Source organism: Pristiophorus japonicus, chromosome 4, assembly GCF_044704955.1.
Source record: "Pristiophorus japonicus isolate sPriJap1 chromosome 4, sPriJap1.hap1, whole genome shotgun sequence".
In the NCBI taxonomy this organism is placed as follows: domain Eukaryota; kingdom Metazoa; phylum Chordata; class Chondrichthyes; family Pristiophoridae; genus Pristiophorus; species Pristiophorus japonicus.
This window is the reverse complement of record NC_091980.1, coordinates 306,249,988-306,273,611: the sequence shown is the minus strand read 5'-3', so window position 1 is coordinate 306,273,611 and position 23,624 is coordinate 306,249,988. Positions and strand designations below refer to the sequence as shown.

The window sequence follows — 23,624 nt, the reverse complement described above, 5'->3', positions numbered from 1 at the left end:
AAATCAACCCTCATGGTTGGTTTGCTTTTTTTATGGCCTTGTTAACCTTGTCACAACTTTTAGTGATTTGTGTATTAGTACTCTGAGATCCCGTCGTTCCTCGACCCCACCCAGACTCACACCCTCCAAGTAATAATTGACCTCCCTATTCTTCCTACCAAAATGTAATATCTCACATTTACCTGTGTTGAACTTCATTTGCCAATTATATGCCCATTTTGCATGTTTATTAATGTCCTGTAATTTGTTTCAGTTCTCCTCAGCATTGATTATCCCCCCCCCCCCTCAATTTTTATATCATCCGCAAATTTAAAAATTGTGTTTTTGATTCCAAAGTCAAAATTGTTAATATAAATTGTGAACAGTGGTTCCAGCACTGATCCTTGTGGAACACCACTAGCCACCTTCTGCCACTATGAATAGCTACCCTTTACCCCTACTTTCTGCTTTCTGTCTTGAAGCCAGCTAACTATCCATTCTGCTACTTGTCCCCTGACGTTGCATTCTCCAACCTTGTTCATCAGTCTATTATGTGGTACTTTATCAAAGGCTTTTTGAAAATCTAGATAAATTACATCTGTATTACCATTGTCAAATTTTAAAATCTCATAATACTCCTGTGAAGCGCCTTGGACGTCTCACTACATTAAAGGTACAATATAAATACAAGTTGTTGCTATTGTTGTTACAGCTTGCCTTGAAATCCACAACATCACAAGATAATTGCTGATGAGGAAGACCATTCGGCCCATTTAATTCATCCACCCAGAGAGTTCCTACTGTCTCTCATTAGCACCCAATTGTTTCTTAAATGATTCCAGATTTTTTTGTCTTAATGACTTTATCTAGATGTCCAATAATCACTTTGTGTGAAGAAATTCCTGATATCAGTCCTGAAATGACCTTTTAGTTGTTTGAAATGATGGGCGTTAATTCCACTCCCACATATTCCAGGTCAACTTTACAGATAGATTTAATAGTAGCCTTCAAAGTGTAATTGGATAAATAGTAAGGAGAAAAAATTGCAGGAATATGGGGAAAGAGTGGGGGAATGGGACTAACTGGATTGCTCTTTGAAAGAGCCGGTGCAGACTCGATGGACCGAATGGCCTCCTTCTGTGCTCTACTATTGTATTCACTGACATCGCCTTCAGTGTGTCAATACAGCCTTTGGTCGCCTGAGGAAGACCCGGACCTCCAATCCGGCACCAAGCTCATGGTCTACAGAGCAGTAGTATATGCCTCAGAGACATGGACCATGTACAGAAGGCACCTCAAAGGACTGGAGCAGTACAACCAACACTGCCTCTGCAAGATTCTGCAAATCCATTGGCAGGATAGGTGCACCAACGTCCGCATTCTCACTCAGGCCAACATCCCCAGCATCGAAGCATTGACCACGCTGATCAACTCTGTTGGGCGGGCCATGTCGCATGCCTGACACGAGACTCCCAAAGCAAGCGCTCTACTTGGAGCTCCGACACAGCAAGCGAGGCCCAGGTGGGCAGAGGAAACGCTTCAAAGCCATCTTGGAAAAAATGCAACATCCCTACCGACACCTGGGAATCCCTCGCCCAAGACCGCACAAAGTGGAGGAAAAGCATCCGGGTAGGTAGCGAACACCTCGAGTCTCTATGCCGAGAACAAGCTGAAGCCAAGCTTAAACAGTGGAAGGAGCGTGCGGCAACCCAAGCACTCCACCCATCTGTTCCTTCAACCACTCTGCCCCACCTGTGTCAGAGACTGTAGGCCCCGCATAGGACTCACTCATTTTTAGTGTGGAAGCAAGTCATCCTCAACTCCGAGGGACTGCCTAAGAAGATGATGATTCTATGATTCTACGATCATGTTAGTCTTTGGAATCTCTCACTGTTTGATCTATGAATAGGGTTATGTTGGGTAACTGTCCCAACAACGCCAGCAAAAAAACTAATATTTATACTTCTTCTGTTTCTTTCATTTAGTATCAAAACTTAAAATTAGCTGTGTGTTTTTTGTTGTTTTTTCTTTGTATGCTGAAGAATATATAAGAACATAAGCAATAAGAACAAGAATAGGCCATACGGCCCCTTGAGCTTGCTCCGCCATTCAATAAGATCATGACTGATCGGATCATGGACTCAGCTCCACTTCCCCACCCGCTCCCCATAACCCCTTATCCCCTTATCGTTTAAGAATCTGTCTATTTCTGTCTCAAATTTATGCAATGTCCCAGCTTTCACAGCTCTCTGAAGCAGTGAATTCCACAGATTTACAATCCTCAGAGAATAAATTTCTCCTCATCTCTGTTTTAAATGGGTGGCCCCTTATTCTAAGATCATGCTCTCTAGTTCTAGTCTCCTCCATCAGTGGAAACATCCTCTCTGCATCCACCTTGTCAAGCCCCCTCATAATCTTATACGTTTCGATAAGATCACCTCTCATTCTTCTGAATTTCAATGAGTAGAGGCCCAACCTACTCAACCTTTCCTCATAATTCAACCCCCTCATCCCCGGAATCAACCAAGTGAACCTTCTCTGAAATGCCTCCAAAGCAAGTATATCCTTTCGTAAATATGTAAACCAAAACTGCACGCAGTATTCCAGGTGTGGCCTCACCAATATCTTGTGTAGTTGCAGCAAGACTTCCCTGCTTTTATACTCCATCTCTTTGCAATAAAGGCCAAGGTACCATTGGCCTTCCTGATCACTTGCTGTACCTGCATACTTTCCTTTTCATGCACAAGTACCCCCAGGTCCTGCTGTACTGCAGCACTTTGCAATCTTTCTCCATTTAAATAATCACTTGCTCTTTGATTTTTTTTTTCTGCCAAAGTGCATGACTACACATTTTCCAACATTATACTCCATCTGCTAAATTTTTGCCCACTCACTTAGCCTGTATATGTCCTTTTGTAGATTTTTTGTGTTCTCCTCACACATTGCTTTTCCTCTTATCTTTGTATCGTCTGCAAACTTGGCTCCGTTACACTCAGTCCCTTCTTCCAAGTCGTTAATATAGATTGTAAATAGTTGGGGGTCCCAGCATTGATCCCTGCGGCACCCCACTAGTTACTGGTTGCCAACCAGAGAATGAACCATTTATCGCGACTCTCTGTTCTGTTAATTAGCCAATCCTCTATCCATGCTAATATATTGCCCCCAACCCCGTGAACTTTTATCTTGTGCAGTAACCTTTTATGTGGCACCTTGTCAAATGCATGAAACTCAAATGATTCTACTTTGAAATGAGCCCTGCAGAGCACTGCATGTTGATGGCTTGAAAATATCAGTGACCGGCCACCTACTTGGTACAAATGGAGCCAAAGGAAACTTTAACTTTCAGTTTGGCTTGCCTTGTGTGTTCCCTTGCTTAGAAAATCAAGCCAGATGCTGGCCTGCTGGGTTTTTAGAATGTTTTGCTAGGAGGGGTTGATTTGTACAGTCCTCCCAAATGGTTTATCACTTTTTATTCCTGTGTTTATTGATTCAACCAGAATATCTTTAGTTCCGTATTGTTTGTTGTATATGTGTCAGCCGTGGCTCAGTGGGTTGCACTGTTGCCTCTGAGTCAGAAGGTTGTGGGTTTAAGTCCCACACCAGGGACTTGAACAGAAAATCTAGGCTGACACTCCAGTGCAGGGATTGCTGCACTGTCAGGTGCCGTCTTTCAGATGAGATGTTAAACGTCTGATCTCTCAGGTGGACTTAAGACCCCGTGGCACTATTTCGAAGAAGAGCAGGGGAGAATCAACATAACTAAACAACAGATTATCTGGTCATTATCCCATTGCTATTTGTGGGAGCTTACTGTGCACAAATTGGCTGTAGCGTTTCCTACATTACAACAGTGACTACACTTCAAAACTACTTTGTAAAGCGCTTTGGGACTTCCTGAGGTTGTGAAAGGCGCTATACAAATGCAAGTCTTTGTGGCCCCAAGTTTCCACATGATTTGCTCCTGATTTTTAGGAGCAACTGGTGTAGAACGGAGTATCTTAGAAATCGGAATTCTCCACATTTAGTTTGCTCCAGTTCTAGTCAGGTAGAACAGTTTCACTTTGGAACAGAATTTTCTTTTCAAAAGGGGGCGTGTCCGGCCACTTACGCCTGATTTCAAAGTTTCGTGAGTGAAAACTTACTCCAAACTAACTCAGAATGGAGTAAGTGAAGATTTTTGTACGCTCGAAAAAACCTTGTCTGCACTTTAGAAAATCAGGCGTAGGTTACAAATTAGGCGTAGGGAACGAGGTGGGGGGGGGGAAGGGAAGTCATTAAATTCTACAATCAATCCTTAGTTATACTTATACAAATATTATACAAATAAATCCAACCTGAATAAAAATTTATAAGCAAAGAAAAGATTAAATAAACCATGTTCCTACCTGTGTGAAAGTACTTCAGGCAGGTCTTTCATGTTGGAGACAGGCAGCGGTGTGGCATCAGTGTCTCGACGGCAGCGGCAGCAAGCTTCGAACTGAGCTGCAGTGCTTGAGGCAGGCCTTCATTCTCTTCGTGGCTGGCCGCGAAGAAGCAGCATCGGACGGACCAGAGGCCATTCGGCCATGAGATATCAGCGGTGTCAGTGACTGGCCGGCAGCCGAAGAATCAGCGGACCGATGTGAGGCCATTCGGCCATGAGATAGCAGCGGCGTCAGTGGCTGGCCGGCAGCCGAAGAATCAATGCAGGACACACGCAGCTCATTAAGGTTCTTGAGGCCATTCGGCCACGCTTTAGGGGCGGCGTCAGTGGCTGGCCGGCAGCCAAAGAATCAGCAGCGGACGGACGTGAGGCCATTCGGCCATAGGATATCAGCGGCGTCAGTGGCTGGCCGGCAGTCGAAGATACAGCAGCAGCCTTCGAGCTGTGAGGGGGACTGAGGCCATTTGGACAGGGAGAGGCAGCCACATCGACAGTTTTATATTTAAATTTGCAGAATGGGTGCTGCATTGTCAACACCACATATTATTGCAAAGTTGAATTGGCACTCTTATTTCTCCAAATACACAGTCCTTAATTTGCATGCACCAATGCAGCACCGGTTCTGCAAGTTTAGCAGTGAAAAGCTGAACTCACTGATTTCAGCAGGTGATTTATTCAGCAGTGCTGCTAAAAGCACTCCCTCACACACAGAAATATCAAAAAAAATAAAATTACAAGCCTTTGCAGGGGTCCAAGAAACAAATCTTCACTTTTTCTGTAGTATTTTTAAAAATGGCCGAGTGCCAATGTTTGTGTGAGACTGCGCGTGCGCGCACGCTCCAACGCGCACGCGCAGCGTTGCCAGCATCACGAAGGCTAATTTTAAATTGTACCCGCCCCCTGCTGCTTAGAAAATCGGCGCGAGTGTTAGGCTCCGCCCCCTGCTGCGAAGAGCGCGCCACGCCAAGCAGACATCGAGCTCCAAGGAGCTCGAGAATATCGGATTTTTTTTTAGGCGCAGTTTTCGGCGCGAAAAACAGGCGCCCAGCTCGGAGGTGCGCCGTTTTCGCCGCGGCACGAAATGTGGGGTCTTTATATTTAAATGTCAAATATAATCAAAGTTTCACAAGTGTGAAGCTCTAATGTAAATCTGTGCACAGCATGTTCTGGGGTAAAACAAATCTTAACTTTTTGCCTTCAATTTTTTCTGCAAACGCAGTAAGGAATATGATAGGAATTGTAATAAAAATGTGGTTTCATAAATTTTATTTCTTTGCTAAGCTAAGTTTCTTAAATTTTGTATGAAACTAATGCAAGCAGTATTTTATGTGGGTACAGTTGGAAAATTAGTTTTTAGTACTCTTTAAACAAACATGGCAAAAATTGAATGCTGGATTTTTGTATGCGTGAAATATCATGGCTTAATGCCACTGAACACCTGTTTCTGTGTGGTAATATCTGCCCTGTTTTTTTTTCTATCTTATTGAATTCTGGAGATTACTATGGTTTCTTCCTCATGTGTAATGTTTTATTTTTTATGACAGATTATGTAAATGGAGGCGAATTGTTCACTCACTTGTCACAGAGGGAGCGCTTCACAGAAAATGCTGTGAGAATATACAGTGGGGAGATAGTGCTGGCACTGGAACATCTACACAAGGTAAGATGCATCACTACTGGACAAGGATTGCATTATCTGTCTACTTCTGGGATTGATTAGGTATAGGGGATGCACAATAACCCTGATTTACTTCGTGGATTAGGAGAACATAATTTCAGTGCTTCTAAAGTAAGAGTGTTGCAAAGTCATTGAATGTTTTGTTTTATCTGTGCCAACACAGTTAGTTTAGTTTAAAAAATATATATTTTTGTTACTTGAAGTATAGAATTACGGACACCTGGGAGTAATCTCAAATCAATAATCTCTGTGGTTCAAAATACCAGTTTACTTTCTCCGATTAAAAAAATTTCTGTATTTTGCACAGTAGAAGGCATCTATTTGATGGATAAACCCATGAGATACAATCAAGGCAATAAGGTGTGTGGAATTAATACAAAGGGAGCAGCGTTGCAGAGATATTTTACGCTGATTACGAAGTGGCAACAGCAAACATTCCAGTGTCTTTTACTTTTGAATATGACAGTACCTGAATCGTTACTCGGTCCCCTATTCCAGTCATTTGCCAGTAGTTGAATTTCAGGGGCTAAAAAAATATATTCTTTTACTTTTAAATTATCATTTATTGCCTCCACAACATAGGGCCCGACATTTTATTGTTCAGAACAGTTTATGATTTGAAATGTCACACTGGTTTGATACGTCGCACCACTTGGGTGTCCCATTTGATCTGGAGCAGAGCTTCGATCCAACACCAAGATCACTTGCATGCCCCTCCACAACATCACCCACCTTCATCCCTAATTTGTCATTATCACCGCTGCTGAAACTCTTATCCACAGTTTTGTCACCTCAAGACTCAACTTTGCAAACTTCAGCCTCCTGACCTCCTTCCTACACAAAGTCTAACTTGTCCAAAGCTCTGCTACCTACATTCTGTCCCACACCAAGTCCTGCTCATCTATCACCCCTTGTCCACCATAACCTTCCCTGGCTCCCAGTGCACCGGATTCAACATCCTTGTTCTCTTTTACAACTTCAACCACCTCCAGCAGTACGCCCCAGCCTACAGTCATCTGCCTGTGGCTTACTGTGCATTCCTCCTCTTGGTATCCTTAGTTGGTGTAGGTCCTACCTTCTGTAATGCCTTCCCTGAACATAATTGTCTTTTTACTTCTCCCAACCCCTTTTTCTGAAAGCCGCCTCAGAATCTCTCTGGCTGTGTTTTCAGTCGACTCAAATTCTCCCACGACAAATACATGAAGGAGAGGGATACAGCAGCAGAGGTAATTAGAGTAGGAGGAGGCTCGTGTGGATAATCAAGCATGGACTAGTTGGGCCGAATGGCCTATTTCTGTGCTGTAGATGCTTTGCAAGCTACCACTAGATGGAGTTCAAGCTTCTATCTGTCATCAGAATGCACTCCTCGTTTCCAAAATCTCTCTGCTCTCTTCCTAACTCCCATGTGAATCAAACAAATCCATTAAAGATATTGTGAAAGCTTTTAAGAGGGTAAATAATGAAAGATTGTTGCCACTGGTTGGGAGTTGATAAAGAGACCGTAGACTGAGAATCAGCACTAGAGGAATGGAGGGGGAAGTGTGAAGAAATGTTTTCACATGGGGGTTATTAACATGTGGAATTCTTTATTACAACTGATTATTGAGGCAGAGACTGAAAAATTATTTAAAAAGGAATTGTAAAATGTTGGATTGTGTGAAAAGAAAGAATATAAAATAATTCAGCAAAAAGAACAGGGATTATAGTTGATGATATGGGAAAGTCCTAGTTTTGATCCCTGGCCTGTGCTGAGTTACCTGGTGTCAGCCAGAACAGTGGTGGGGATGCTACATTGGTTTCAGTGTCTGGGTTGCGGAAGCGGAATTTGACCAGGCTGTTATGTTCAGGATAACTCCACGAGACTGTGTTGTACTCTCAAACTATTGTGTCCTTGGTCTCTTTAATATAACTCCAAAGTGAGGCAGCAATGTGGTGCCTGCCTTTTATACCTGCTTGCACCAGGGTATACAGGTGACCCATAGGTCTCCCACAGGTGTGCCCTCTAGTGGCAAGTCTTACACAGGTGAGGTTCACATATACATAACATCACTTTCCCCCCCCCCCCCCCCCCCCGGCAAATCTTGAGTACAAGTTATTTACAGGTTGAGGCGATTTGGCAGTCTGCGTTCTCTGGTTGATCGCCTGAGTTGACATCCTGGTATGGGTAAGTTGGTCAGGTCATCGCAGCGCGGCAGCTCGGCTGGTCTGGTCATGCATGGTGGGTTCATTCTCGTGGTTGACAGCGAGGTCAATTGCTGGTTGGATGTGTGTTGGTGGATTATAAATGGTGGGGTCTTCCTCAAACTGTTCTTGGTAGTCCATGAATCACAGTTTGGTCTGATCCAGGTGTTTTCTGCACGTTTGCCATTCAACAATTTCACAGCACTCCATTCCCCTCCTTGGTTAAGACAGTGCCAGCAATCCACTTGGGACCGTGACCGTAATTTAGAATAAACACCGGGTCATTGACTTCAATGTCACGAGGCCGCCGCGCGATCATGGTACATGTTATGCCTGTGCCGCCGGGTTTTTACGTGATCATTGAGGTCCGGATGGACTAAGGAGAGCCTGGTTTTGAGCACTCTCCATTAACAATTCTGCAGGGGGATCCCTGGTGAGCGAGTGGGGGCGCGTCCGGTAGCTGAGCAGAACCCTAGATAACCGGGTCTGCAAGGAGCCATCCGTTACGCAGCTCAAGCTTTGCTTGATGGTTTGGACTGCCCGTTCCGCTTGGCTGTTGGATGTGGGCTTAAATGGGGCAGACCTGACCTGCTTGATGCCATTGCGGGTCATGAATTCGTTGAATTCCGAGCTAGTGGAATATGGTCCATTGTCACTAACAATGACGTTGGGCAACCCATGGGTGGCGAAAATGGTCCTGAGGCTTTCAATGGTGGCATTGGACGTACATGATATTATTATGCATTCAATCCTTTTTGAGTAAGCATCCACTGCTACTAGAAACGTCTTCCCTAGAAAGTGGCCAGCAAAATCTATGTGGACCCTGAACCACGGTTTGGAGGGCCATGACCACAGACTCAGTGGGGCCTCCCTGGGTGCATTGCTTAGGTGTCGCATTGGTGTATGCATGACTCTAATTTGGGCCACCAGACATGCGACCTGGCGATATACTTCTTCATGACTATGGCTGGGTGGATACTATGTAGGTTGGGTATAAACATTTCCCTGCCCTTTTTGGGCAAAATCACGCGATTCCTCCATAGGAGGCAATCCGACTGGACTGACGGTTCGTACTTGCGTCGGTGAAATGGCTTAATTTCCTCTTGCATTTCCCTAGGAACCCCCGACTAGCTCCCATTGAGGATGCATCTTTTTACTAGTGATACCAGGGGGTCTTGGTTGGTCCAGGACTTGATCTGGCGAGCCGTGACGGGTGACCTCTCGCACTCAAAAGCATCCATTACCAGAAGCAAGTCTGTGGGTTGCGCCATTTCCATCCCGGTGGTGGGCAATGGCAACCGACTGAGGGCATCGGCGTAGTTCTCTGTGCCTGGTCTGTGGCAGATTACATAGTCATATGCAGACAATGTTGGTGCCCATCTTTGGATGCGGGACGAAGCATTGGTGTTGATACCTTTGCTTTCTGAGAGCAATGATGTGAGCGGTTTGTGATCGGTTTCGAGCTCGAACCGGAAACCAAATAGATATTGGTGCATTTTCTTAACCCCGTATACACAAGCCAACGCTTCCTTCTCAACCCTACTGTAGGTTCTTTCAGCCTTGGATAAACTTCTGGACGCATATGCAACAGGTTGCAGTTTGCCTGACACATTTGCTTGCTGTAACACACACCCGACCCCATATGACGACACATCACATGCTAGTACTAAACGTTTACATGAGTCATACAATACAAGTAATTTGTTGGAGCATAGCAGGTTTCTGGCCTTGTTAAAGGCTGTTTCTTGAGATTTATCCCAAACTCAGTCGTCACCCTTGCGTAGCAGCAAAGTGCTCAATCCTGGAAGAAAGTTACCAAAGTGGTTGAGGAGTCTCGGGAACGAACGCAGTTCCATCACGTTCTTTGGTCTGGGTGCATGCTTGATGGCTTCTGCGCTAGAGTCCGGGGGTCTGATGCCATCCGCTGCAATCTTTCTCCCCAGAAATTCGACTTCTGGCACCAGGAAAACACACTTGGAGCATTTCAGCCTGAGTCCCACTCTGTCTAGTCACTTTAGAACCTCCTCCAGGTTGTGCAAGTGTTAAGTGGTGTTTCGACCAGTGATCAAGATGTCGTCCTGGAACACCACTGTACATGGAACCGATTTCAGCAGACTCTCCATGTTCCTCTGGAAGATGGCTGCCACCGAGCGAATCCCAAAGGGGCATCTGTGATACACGAACAGTCCTTTGTGCGTGTTGATGCACATCAACTTCTTTAATGGTTCAGCCAGCTCCTGTGTCATGTACGTGGAGGTGAGGTCTAGCTTGGTGAACGACTTTCCCCCTGCTAGCATTGCGAATAAGTCCTCCGCTTTGGGTAGTGGTACTGGTCCTGCAACGAGACTCGGTTGATCGTCACCTTGTAGTCCCTGCAGATTCTGATCGCCCCATAGCTCTTTAGTACCGGCACGATTGGACTGGCCCACTCGTTGAACTCAACTGCCGATATGATTCCCTTTCGTTGAAGTCTGTCCAGCTTGATTTCGACTTTCTCTCGTCATATATGGGACTGCTCGAGCCTTGTGATGAACGGGCCGTGCCCCAGGAACAAGGTGGATCTGCACTTTGGCGCCTGTGAAGTTGCCAATGCCTGGCTCAAATAGCAACGGGAATTTGTTTAGCACCTGAGCGCATGGGGCGTCATCCGCCGAGGATACTGCTTTGATGTCGTCCCAGTTCCACCGTATCTTGCCTAGCCAGCTCCTGCCGAACATCGTTGGCCCATCGCCTGGTACAATCCATAGTGGTAAGACATGCACCATTCCGTCATACGATACTTTCACTGCCGCATTGCCGATAACAGGTATGAGTTCTTTGGTGTAATTGCGCAGCGTTGTGTGAATCGGGCTCAGTTTTGGCCTCTGCCTTGTTACTCCACAGTTTCTCAAAGGCCTTCTGGCTCATAATCGATTGACTCGTCCCCCCATGTCCAATTCCATGGAGACTGGAATGCCATTAAGTTTAACTTTTAACATTATTGGAGGGCTTTTGGTGGTGAAAGTGTGTACCCCATACACTTTCTTCTCATCCTCCAGTTGGGTTGCCTCTCCTGCACGTTCAGTGTGATCCGCGCCGGATCGGTCGCTCTCTGCTGAATTTGTCACATGGTAAGTCCAAGGTCGCTTGCACAATTGCTGGAGGTGCCCCATTGTTCCACAGTCCTTGCACATGTAGTGCTCGAAACGACATTGATGGGCTCTGTGACTGCCCCGCAGCGCCAGCATGGCATTAATGGATTCACATTAGCACTCTCCAGTGGCCTCTGAGTCACCCTGGGCCTGGCCTCTGCGGCTGTGTGGGCCCTACCATGTACAATCCTGCCTATTGAAGGCATTATTTTAAGCACAATACTTGCCGGTGAGCTGTGATTCTGTGAAGATATCTGCTTCGTGTTGTCGCTCGTGGATGTGAAGGCTTGTGCAATCTTGATGGCCTTGCTCAGATCCAGGGATTCGGCACACAGCAGTTTGCAAAGGATGCCCTCGTGGCCAATTCCAAGCACGAAAAAGTCCTGCAACATTTTCCCCAAGAATCCTGCAAAGTCGCACTGCACCCCAAGGTCTCTTGGGTCGGCAACGAAACTCACCTTCGGAGCAACGGTGCGTGTAAAAGCCGTACCTGGCCATCAGGATGCTCTCCTTTGGCTTGAGGTGTTCGTTAGCCAGCGTGCACAGCTCTGCGTATGATCTGTCCGTTAGTTTGACCGGTGCCAGAAATTTCTTCAGGAGGCCATATACCAATGACCCACATACGGTGAGGAGAATTGCCCTGCGCTTGATCGCTGTTTCAGCCGTGTCCCATTCGTTGGCCACAAAGTACTGGTCGAGGCGCTCAACGAAGGCATCCCAGTCATCACCCCAATAAATCTCTGAAGAATACCAACAGCAACTATTTCTGCGTGAAGTTTGTGATCTGTAACTCGTCGCCAGTTGTTATATTCAGCATAACTCCACGAGACTGTGTTGTACTCTCAAACCATTGTGACCTTGTTCTCTTTAACATAACTCCAAAGTGAGGCAGCAACGTGGTGGCCTGCCTTTTATACCTGCTTGCACACAAGTGAGGTTCACAGACATAACACAGGCTTTCTGATCCTGATCACTATTCCAATGTTCCATGTTAGAAGTGCACACGCGTGAACATTGGGTGAGGGCAGTATTAGACTTGGCCACGATGACGCCCCTCCCCCTACCCCCAGTTGGTCAAAAAGCCTGCTGCCACTCGCTGTCCAGGATCACACCAGGAGTAATGTGTGACACGCGAGGGCTTTCAAGCGATGGAGAAACTATTTGAAACGGTGCAGAAATGTAGAGTGCTATGTTGTCTATAAGCTAATGTGTAGTTTATATGTTAAAAACATTTTTAAAAAGGACAAAGCTCTGTGAACATTGGGTGAGGGCAGTATTAGACTTGGCCACGATGACGCCCCTCCCCCTACCCCCAGTTGGTCAAAAAGCCTGCTGCCACTCGCTGTCCAGGATCACACCAGGAGTAATGTGTGACACGCGAGGGCTTTCAAGCGATGGAGAAACTATTTGAAATGGTACAGAAATGTAGAGTGCCATGTTGTCTATAAGCTAATGTGTAGTTTATATGTTAAAAACATTTTTAAAAAGGACAAAGCTCTGTGGAAAAGCTACACGGTGTTTAAAGTTTTTAAAGTACAATATTGTGGAAAGAAGTTCCTATATCTTGTGACTTTTGCTTACTGTGTTTTCCACAGCTTGGAATTATATATCGCGATATTAAACTGGAGAATATACTTCTCGACAGTAATGGCCATGTGGTTCTGACAGATTTTGGACTCAGTAAAGAGTTTCTAATAGATGAAGTAAGTGTTCCTTTTAACTTACTTGTTACAGCATGTATAATGTAGTGATGAGATGCAATAATGTGTGTTTTAAATTAATATCAAATATAGGTTGGACCTCTGGTCCGGCACCCTTGGGACCTGACTGGTGCCGAAACAGAGAATTTTCTGAACCACGGGAGGTCAGCAGTATTGTCATAGCGAATGCTCCCTCAGGGAAGTTAGAAATTATTTGAGTAGGAACAAGGACAACAATTCTTTCTGCACAGTCATAAACAAAGGGGTTGATTGTATAAATCCCCCCACCCACCAAAATCAGCTCCCGTCATTCAGGACGTACTATGATAACACTTAATCTCCCCCGGACTCTCGATCAAGAAAGCACAGATGCCCCTCCGGAGTCGCAAAGAGTAGACTGACAAAAGATGCCCACAAAATGGCAATACAAGACACAAAGGAAGTAAGCTTGTGAGGATCCTGCACATCACCAACAGTGCAGAAACCAGGCGCCACCCACGCATCGGCAGTTCTGCAAACTAATGCCGAACCACAGATGTTTCCGGGCCAGAGAGTCCCGGACCATCCTGTATTAGAATGGGAGAGCAACGCTTAGTAATGCTGTGAATTTGTTGTATTTTACTGCGGTAATGTTTTTCTCAATTTGCCAAACCCTGTTCAAAATCAGACACATCTTTAAGCCTGTGGCTTGAGTGGTGTAAGATTACCAGTGATTTGTGGTAATACATTGGATGGCCATCATCATCACAGGCAGTCCCTTGGAATCGAGGAAGACTTGCTTCCACTCCTAAAGTGAGTCCTTTGGTGGCTGAACAGTCCATTACGAGAGCCACAGACCCTTTCACAGGTGGGACAGACATTCGTCGGGAGAAGGGGGGGGTGGTGTGATGGGACTGATTTGCCGCACGCTCCTTCCGCTGCCTGCGCCTGACCTCTTCACGTTCGCGGCGTTGAGATTCAAAAAGCTCAATGCTCTCCCGGATGTGCTTTCTGTCGTGTATTCAACCATCATTGTAACCCATGTATAAACTGACCTAAATTGTACACTGTGAGAACAATGAACACTAGGTGGTGAACTTGTGGGATACACTCCTAACCTGGACTTTCAGGTATAAAAGGGGAAGCTCCACCCACCTTCATCACTTGAGTGCTAACTAATAAAGATTCCTGGTCACAGAGTGACCTTCTCTCAAGCATGGGCCTCGTGTGCATTTATACTGTATAGTTAGGACATACCACTTTCTCCACCTAGGGCAGTCTTCAGCCAGGAACTCCCAGGTGTCGGTGGTGATGTCGCACTTTACCAGGGAGCTTTGAGGGTGTCCTTGTAATGTTTCCGCTGCCCACCTTTGGCTCGTTTGCCGTGAAGGAGCTCCGCATAGAGCAATTGCTTCGGGAGTCTTGTATCTGGCATGCGAACTATGTGGCTTGCCCAGCGAATCTGATCGAGTGTGGTCAGTGCTTCAATGCTGGGGATGTTAGCCTGGGCGAGGACACTGATGTTGGTGCGCCTGTCCTCCCAGGGGATTTGCAGGATCTTGCGGAGACATCGTTAGTGATCTATCTCCAGCGACTTGAAGTTTCTTCTGTACATTGTCCATGTCTCTGATCCATACAGGAGGGTGGGTATTACTACAGCCCTGTAGGCCATGAGCTTGGTGGTAAATTTGAGGGCCTGGTCTTCGAACACTCTTTACCTCAGGTGGCCAAAGGCTGCACTGGAGGCAATGTTGAATCTCCACATCAATGTCTGCCTTTGTTGATAAAAGGCTCCCGAGGTATGGGAAGTGGTCCACGTTGTCGAGGGCCGCACCGTGAATCTTGATTGGGAGTCAGTGCTGTGCGGCGAGGACAGGCTGGTGGAGGACCTTTGTCTTACGGATGTTAAGCGTAAGGCCCATGCTTTCATATGCATCGGTGAATATATCGACTATATCCTGGAGTTCAGCCTCAGAATGTGCGCAGACGCAGGCGGCGTCCTTATACTTCAACTCAACAACAGAGGTTGGGGTGATCTTGGACCTAGCCTGGAGGCACGTAGGTTAAATAGCTTCCCACTGGGTCTATAGTTTAGTTCCACTCCAGCGGGGAGCTTGTTGACTGAGGTGGAGCATGGCAGCGAGAAAGATTGAGAAAAGAGTTTGAGCGATGACGCAGCCCTGTTTGACCCCGGTCCAGACGTGGATTGGGTCTGTATTGGAACCGCTGGTAAGATGCACGGGCCTGCATGTGTCGTCGTGGAGCAGGCGAAGGATATTGACATTTGGGGGCATCCAAAACTGAGGAGGACGCTCCATAAGCCCTCAGAGTTGACAGAGTCAAAGGCCTTTGTAAGATTGAAAAAGGCCATGTATAATTGCTGGTGCTGCTCCCTGCATTTTTCCTGCCGCTATCTCGCTGCAAAGATCATGTCCGTAGTGCTCGAGTGGTGTAAGATTACCAGTGGCCTGTGGTAATACATTGGATGTCCAAGCACCAGAACACATACATGCCTTTTTTACCTTGAATTATGTGTTGCTGCTAGGCCTCGGATTCCATTGGCGTTGCATTGTTTAAACGTCTTTGCTGTCAGTAGGTCTCCTCTGCTTCTGCTCTTGGGCCTGCAGACTGGAACACACGGTCAGCGTCATGGTTTACATCTGTGAGTTGCTGACTCCGTCATTTTCTTAATACAAAATCTTCATATTACTTTCCAGACTAGGAGAGAATGGAACATCAGTCAGGGTATCACGCGGAGGCTCAAATCTTAGCAGCTGGCTACAGACTGGTATTGACAAACTTGCTTAGGATAATGGTGTTCCTATGTGCCTACTGCCCTTGTCCTAAGTGGTGGAGGTCGCCGGTTATGAAGGTGCTGTTGAAGAAGCCTTGGCAACTTACTGCAGTGCATCCTATAGGTAGTACACATTACAGTCACCGTGCGCTGGTGGTGGAGGGAGTGGCTATTTGGGGTGGTGGTTGGTGTGATGCCGTGAAGCTGTGTGCAACAGTTTGACTTGCAGAACCTGCCCATGGTGTCTTTTGCATGCGTTTGAAACATAGAAAATAGGTGCAGGAGTGGGCCATTCAGCCCTTCGCGCCTGCACCACCATTCAATATGATCATGGTTGATCATGCAACTTAAGTACCCCATTCCTGCTTTCTCTCCATACCCCTTGATCCCTTTAGCCATAAGGGTAACATCTAACTCCCTTTTGAATATATCTAACGACCTGGCCTGAATAACTTTCTGTGGTAGAGAATTCCACAGGTTCACAATTCTGAGTAAAGAAATTTTTCCTCATCTCGGTGTTAAATGGCTTACCCCTTATCCTTAGACTGTGACCCCTGGTGCTGGACTTCCCCAACATCGGGAACATTCTTCCTGCATCTAACCTGTCCAATCCGGTCAGAATTTTATTTGTTTCTGAGATCCTCTCTCATTCTTCTAAATTCCAGTGAATATAAGCCTAGTCGATCCAGTCTTTCTTCATATGTCAGTCTTGCCATCCTTGGAATCAGTCTGGTGAACCTTCGCTGCACTCCCTCAATAGCAAGAATGTCCTTCCTCAGATTAGGGGACCAAAGCTGTACACAATATTCAAGGTGTGGCTTCACCAAGGCCCTGTACAATTGCAGTAAGACCTCCCTGCTCCTATACTCAAATCCTCTCGCTATGAAGGCCAACATGCCATTTGCCGCCTTTACCGCCTGCTGTACCTGCATGCCAACTTTCAATGATTGATGTACCATGACACCCAGGTCTCGTTGCACCTCCCCTTTTCCTAATCTGTCACCATTCAGATAATATTCTGCCTTCGTGTTTTGCCACCAAAGTGGACAACCTCACATTTATCTACATTATACTGCATCTGCCATGCATTTGCCCACTCCCCTAACCTGTCCAAGTCACCCTGCAGCCTCTTAGCATCCTCCTCACATCCTCAAAAAATTCTAGAAGATTTGTCGAGCATGACTTCCCTTTCATAAATCCATGCTGACTTGGACCAATCCTGTCACTGCTTTCCAAATGCGCTGCTATTACACCTTTAATAATTGATTCCAACATTTTCCCCACTACCGATGTCAGGCTAACCAATCTATAATTTGCTGTTTTCTCTCTCCCTCCTTCTTTAAAAAGTGGGGCTACATTAGCTACCCTCCACTCCATAGGAACTGATCCAGAGTTGATAGAATGTTGGAAAATGACCATCAGTGCCTCCACTATTTTTAGGGGCCACTTCCTTAAGTACTCTGGGATGTAGACTATCAGGCCCTGGGGATTTATCGGCCTTCAATCCCATCAATTTCCCTAACACAATTTCCTGACTATTTCTTTTAGTTCCTCCTCCTCGCTAGACCCTCGGTCCCCTAGTATTCCCAGAAGGTTATTTGTGTCTTCCTTAGTGAAGACACAACCAAAGTATTTGTTCAATTCTTTGTTCCCCATTATAAATTCACTTGATTCTCACTGCAAGGGACCTACATTTGTCTTCTCTAATCTTTTTCTCTTCACATATCTATAGACGTTTTTGCTGTCAGTTTTTATGTTCCCTGCAAGCTTCCTCTCATACTCTATTTTCCCCCTCCTAATTAAACCCTTTGTCCTCCTCTGCTGAATTCTAAATTTCTCCTAGTCCTCAGGTTTGCTGCTTTTTCTGGCCAATTTATATGCCACTGCCTTGAATTTAATACTATCCCTAATTAGCCACGGTTGAGCCATCCTCCCCGTTTTATTTTTACTCCAGACAGGGATGTACAGTTATTGAAGTTCATCCATGTGATCTTTAAATGTCTGTCATTGCCTATCCACCGTCAACCTTTTAAATATCATTTGCCAGTCTATCCTAGCCAATTCATATCTCATACCATTGAAGTTACCTTTTCTTAAGTTCAGGACCCTTGTCTCTGAATTAACTGTCACTCTCCATCTTAATGAAGAATGTTACCATATTATGGTCACTCTTCCCCAAGGGGCCTCGCACAACAAAATTGCTAATTAATCCCCACTCATTACACAACATCCAGTCTAGGATGGCCAGCTCTCTAATTGGTTCCTCGACATATTAGTCTAGAAAACCATCCCTTATACACTCCAGGAAATCCTCCTCCACCGTATGGCTACCAGTTTGGTTAGCCCAATCTATATGTAGATTAAAGTCACCCATGATAACTGTTGTACCTTTATTGCACGCATCCCTAACTTCCTGTTTGATGCCATCCCCAACATCACTGCTACTGTTTGGTGGTCTGTACACAACTCCCACTAGCGTTTTCTGCCCTTTGGTGTTCCGCAGCTCTACCCATACAGATTCCACATCATCCAAGCTAATGTCCTTCCTTACTATTGCGTTAATCTCCTCTTTAACCAGCAACGCTACCCCACTTCCTTTACCTTTCTGTTTATCCTTCCTGAATATTGAATACCCCTGGATGTTGAGCTCCGAGCCTTGGTTACCCTGGAGCCATGTCTCCGTAACCATTATCATATCCATTAACAGCTGTAATTTAGGTTATGGTTTGTCATAATTCTCGAGGGCAATTCGGATCGGCAATAAATGCTGGCCTTGCCAGCAACGCCCATATCCTGGAATGAATTTTTAAAAATCTGCTTTTGGGTGTTGGAGGGGAGGAGGAGGGAGAAAACTGCCCTGAAGCAACCATCACCTCTCTACAAGTTGTTTCTGCCATGCATTAATAATCATCTGCCTGGCCAGTGATTAAGTGGCCATAGGAGAATAGGAACTATGTGAATAGTGCAAATCACGGCACATTCTGCAGTGTGTCCCCAGACAGATCAGTAGTGCTGTGTACCCCTAGACAAATCAGTCGTACTCTGTAACCGCTGAAAATCTATAGTGTCAGCCATAGCTCCGTGTCAGGAGTTTGTCGGTTCAACTCCCACTCCAGAGACTTGAGTACAAAAATCTAGGCTACACTATCGGACGTGCCATCTTTCAGATGAGACGTTAAACAATCTGCTCCCTCAGGTGGACGTAAAAGGTCCCTTGGACCTAGTTCGAGAACGGAGTTATTTGCACTAGACAAATGCTCTGGTTGGCTCTCCATTATCACCTGATTGGTCCCCTTAGAGGATAAACCAACCAAGAGGTTTTTCTGGGCTGTGTAATTGGAACCACCCAGCCCAAGTTCTGAGTGACTTTGCAAAGTGTAATTTGAGCTATTCTGACTTCAGACCCCAGAGAGATAAGAGCTCCCCATCCCAGCCCAAGTTCCTGACCGTACCACCCCACCCCCCCCCCCCACCCCCCGGGCCATAGATGGGGCATTGTGTGTGGGTCACTGATTGTTAACAGGTTTATTGGGTAGGAAGTGAATAGTGACAGTGTTGTGACTTCCGGATTTCATCCACTCCAATGATGTTTCTTGTAATACATGCACCGAGCTTTCCAAGAAATTGGTTATGGGTATAAAGGGGGTTGGAGAATGTGATCCGTCTTCCCCGAGTTCCCTCTTAACACCTTCCCCCCCCACCCCCCCGCCCCGTTTCAGCAGTGGGCTCCATGCGGACTCGTAGTTTGGCCACTTGCGACTTCCTTGTTGGCCGCACTGCGCGTGCGTGACCGAATCGAGGGCCAATGCTCAAAAAGGGGGCAGAGTCCAATGCACGCATGCGCAGAAGGAGACACAAAAAGCTAGTAAAAATTGTCACTCTGCTACTTCGAAGAAGAGCAGGAGAATTCTCCCCTGTGTCCTGGCCAATATTTATGTATTGTGAGAATATCAATGATTGGTCCCCTTGGAGGATAAGCCACACCCTGAAGTTTCTGTGGAATGTGTTACTGGAACCGCCCATCCCAAGATCTCACTGACTTTGCAAATTGTAACTCGATCCACTTTGACTTCCAGAAGCCACAGAGGATAGATCTCCCCAGAAGACAGCAAGGGCCAGCCAAAGCCCCATACCTCAGCACAAGTGCATCCCTCCCCCAGCCGAAGTGCCTTCCCCCCAGTGCAAGTGCATCCCTCCACCAACCAAAGTCTCTCCTTACACCAGCGCAAGTGCATGACCTCTCTCCCTCTCTCTCCCCCAGTCTTTCTCTCTCCCACCCCCCGCCAGTTCTCTGCCTGTCGGCCCTCTTGACCCCCTGCCGCTTCTCTACCCGCCGCCACTCTCGGGGGGGGCCCTCCCCCTCCACTGCTCTCAGCCGTCCACCACCACTCTCGGCTGCATGGAATGAGAGCGGGGCCGCACTTCCGGTTCGGGCGGGAGGCATCGGGGGACAGAGCTTGACACACGCATGCGCAGAAAAAAACAGTACAAATAGTACTTCCAATATTTATCCCTCAATCAATATAACAAAAGCACATTATCTCGTCCTTATCACATTGCTGTTGGTGGGAGCTTGCTGTGCGCAAACTGGCTGCCACGTTCCCTACATTACGACAGTGGCAACACTTAAACTACTACTTTGGCTGTAATGCGCTTTGAGATGAGCTGGGGTCATGATGGGTGCTATATAAATGCAAGTCTTTTATCTAGCTGAAATGTGATTTTTTTTTTTACCCAAGGTCAAGCACAAATTTATGTAAATACATCTTGCCGCATGTAAATTATATACATGGGTACACAAGATTATCAGACAATGGTTTCTGTGCAGTTGAATGTCAGATGTGAGAGTTATATTTTAATATTTTATGAGCAGTGCAGAGCTACTAATTCAGTTGTAAACTGCAGTCTTTTATTTGGGAAAAAAACATTGGTTTGCGAAATGAAATTGTGCACAAATTTTGGAGCACAATTTGATAATTGGAATATATCAGTGTAAAGCACTTGCAAATAAAAATACCGTATGATGTGTAGATTTGTATGAGTGAAATAATTAGTGCAAAATCATACCCGATAAACGAGGTTTTATTTGTCTCGTGCTGAATCAAATATGCTCGTGTGACTGTCAAGCACTTGCATCCCAGAAATTAGTTTTACATGTGAACTGCACACTTGTAATTAGTGTTACATTACTGAATCAAACATCACTTATAAGTCATTAAGTATTGGAAAAGTAAAAAAAAATTCAAATAGGGTTAAATATGTTTTTTAAAGTTTACAAATACAAGTCTTCATTGTATTGACAGGGCCTCATTTGCATCTTGTAGCTCCGCCTCATCCCAGCAGCCAACCAAATGGACATCCTGACACGTGATCGGGAGGGCTGGGGGGGGACGTGGGCAGGTGGAGGGCGAGATCTGCTATCGTGTGGGGGGAGAAAGAGAGCGGTGGGTAGGGGGTTACCTGAGATTGGGAGAGTTGGGTGTTGTGTGGGGAGGTGGGGTAATTTATATATAGATAAGGAACAGCACGGATCCAAGCATTCACCCCATCGTTTAGCACCATTCTCCCCTCTCCTCCCCACCACTCCCAAGCCTGTCGCTGCCCCTCTCAAATACTCACGTTTGCTATTTTTATCCTATTTCTTAACCAGTCCCACATTTTGTCCTGGATTCCCACAGAGTTGAGTCAACCATGGCTTAGTGGTACCGAGCTCATCTCCGAAGGTTGTGGATTCAAGCCCCACTCCAAAGACTTGAACATATAATCTAGGCTGATACTTCAGTGCAGTACTGAGGGAGTGTTGCACTTTCGGAGTTGCCACCTTTCCGATGAGGTATTACACTTCTTTGGTGGATATAAAAGTGGCTGTTTTGACTTGGGAATGCAGAGCATAATTTCAAAGTTCGCACCTGTCACGAAATGGGAAATGTAGTAAATAGTAAGGAGGATAGTAACAGACTTCAAGAGGACATAGACTGGTGAAATGAGCAGACACGTGGCAGATGAAATTTAGTGCAGAGAAGTGTGAAATTATTCATTTTGATCGGAAGAATAATAACCGGTAACATAAACTAAATATTACAATTTTAAAGGGGTGCAGGAACAGGGAGAAGGTGGCAGGAAAGTTGAGAAAGCTTGTTAATAAGGCATATGGAATCTTTGGCTTTATAAATAGAGTACAAAAGTTTGGAAGTTATGCTAAATCTTTATTAAACACTGGTTAGGAAACAGCCTAGAATTTTGTGGCTAATTCTGGGCACCATACTTTTTAGGAAGGATGACATGGTCTTAAAAGAGGGTACAGATGAGATTTACCAGAATGGTACCAGGGATGAAAGACACAAGTTACATGGAGAGACTGGAGAAACTCGGGATGTTCTCCTCCGAGCAGAGAAAGTTAAGGGGAAATTTAATAGAGCTGTTCAAAATCTTGAAGAGTTTTGATAGAGTAAATAGGAGAAAGTGTTTCCAATAGCAGAAGGGTTGGTAACCAGAGGACACAGATTTAAGGTAATTGACAAAAGAATCAGGCGACACGAGGAAAATCATTTTTAGGCAGCAAGTTATGATCTGGAATGCACTAATAATTTTCAAAAGGGAATTGGATAAATGCTCAAAGGAAAAATATGCAAGCTATGTGGAAAGAGCACGGGAGTGGGAGTAATTAAATAGCTGTTTTAAAGAGCTGGTACAGGCACAATGGGTTGAATGGCCTCCTTCTGTGCTATACTACTCTATAGGCTGGACTTTCCGCTCCAGACTCTGTCTGTTACTGCCCCGGAGGGGCAGCAAGGGCAGCGGTGAGCTCTTCTGGGCGGGCGGCCAGCTTTCAACATGTCGCCGGGGTTTTTGGGGCCAGTTTCGACGGGGCGCGGAGCATTAGCACCTGGAAGAGGAGAGCCAGTGTGCAACATGCCTGGTTGCGACATTGGATCGATTTTCGACTCCCGCCCGACCCGTAGCTTGCGTAGAACGCCTGTGAAAACATTACCGCCGCCATTACTGCCCTGAAATCCTAAAAGCCCTATGATTCTACGATTTATTATAATGCTCTCATCCATGCAATGTGAAAAAAATCAACCACAATTCTGACGGAAGTTTGTTTAATGTTTTTGAAGAAAATGGCATGTGACTGGAAATGTATGTTGTCCAAATAGAATCCTGCATAGGAAGTTAATGATGTTCCACATGTGAAGGAGACCTTTGGAACTTACTTGTGACTTTGACGCTCAAGATAGTATGCTATTTCCTTTACTTGTGGATTAAGTATATTTTAAGTTTCCCGTGTGATATCCTCCACATCCCCAACAGGACAAACAGAAAATATTTGTTCATTGTCAGCATCAAATAAAACCTGCATTATGGCACGCTTTCGAAATGATCCTCAATTAGCTTTTTAAAAAATACCAGCTGAATTTGTTGTGACTATCTAAGTACTCAGACACAGCTACAGATAATTCTACAAAAATTATAAATATGCATGCCATTAGTTCTGTTTTTTAAATTTAATCTGCAAGGGTCAGAAATCCACTGGTCAGAGATTTTGGAATGCAAACTTGCAGGACTAAGTACAGAGCTGTCAATTTCCCAGCCTTCTGGGCTTTTGTTTCTTTGACAAGATATGCTGCAATAATAGAACTGTAGTGACCATCTCGAAGAGTCCCTAGGTGGACTTTTTGGAGCAAACTGTAGTCCATCAATGCATGGAAGTGCTTGAACCCCCCTTCCCTTTTTTAGCTTTTATGTTTAATTTATTCTT

General features: G+C 45.6%; 1 protein-coding gene across 3 annotated transcripts in view; it reads left to right on the top strand.

The window, feature by feature from the left end:
- rps6ka5 (ribosomal protein S6 kinase, polypeptide 5) overlaps positions 1-23,624 on the top strand; it is a 292,840-nt gene that overhangs the window by 157,477 nt on the left and 111,739 nt on the right. For all 3 annotated transcript variants that reach the window (XM_070879670.1, XM_070879669.1, XM_070879671.1), the window contains 2 exons: positions 5,947-6,062; positions 12,988-13,095. In XM_070879670.1, coding sequence (XP_070735771.1) covers positions 5,947-6,062; positions 12,988-13,095 — 224 coding nt within the window. The remainder of the gene's footprint in view (positions 1-5,946; positions 6,063-12,987; positions 13,096-23,624) is intronic.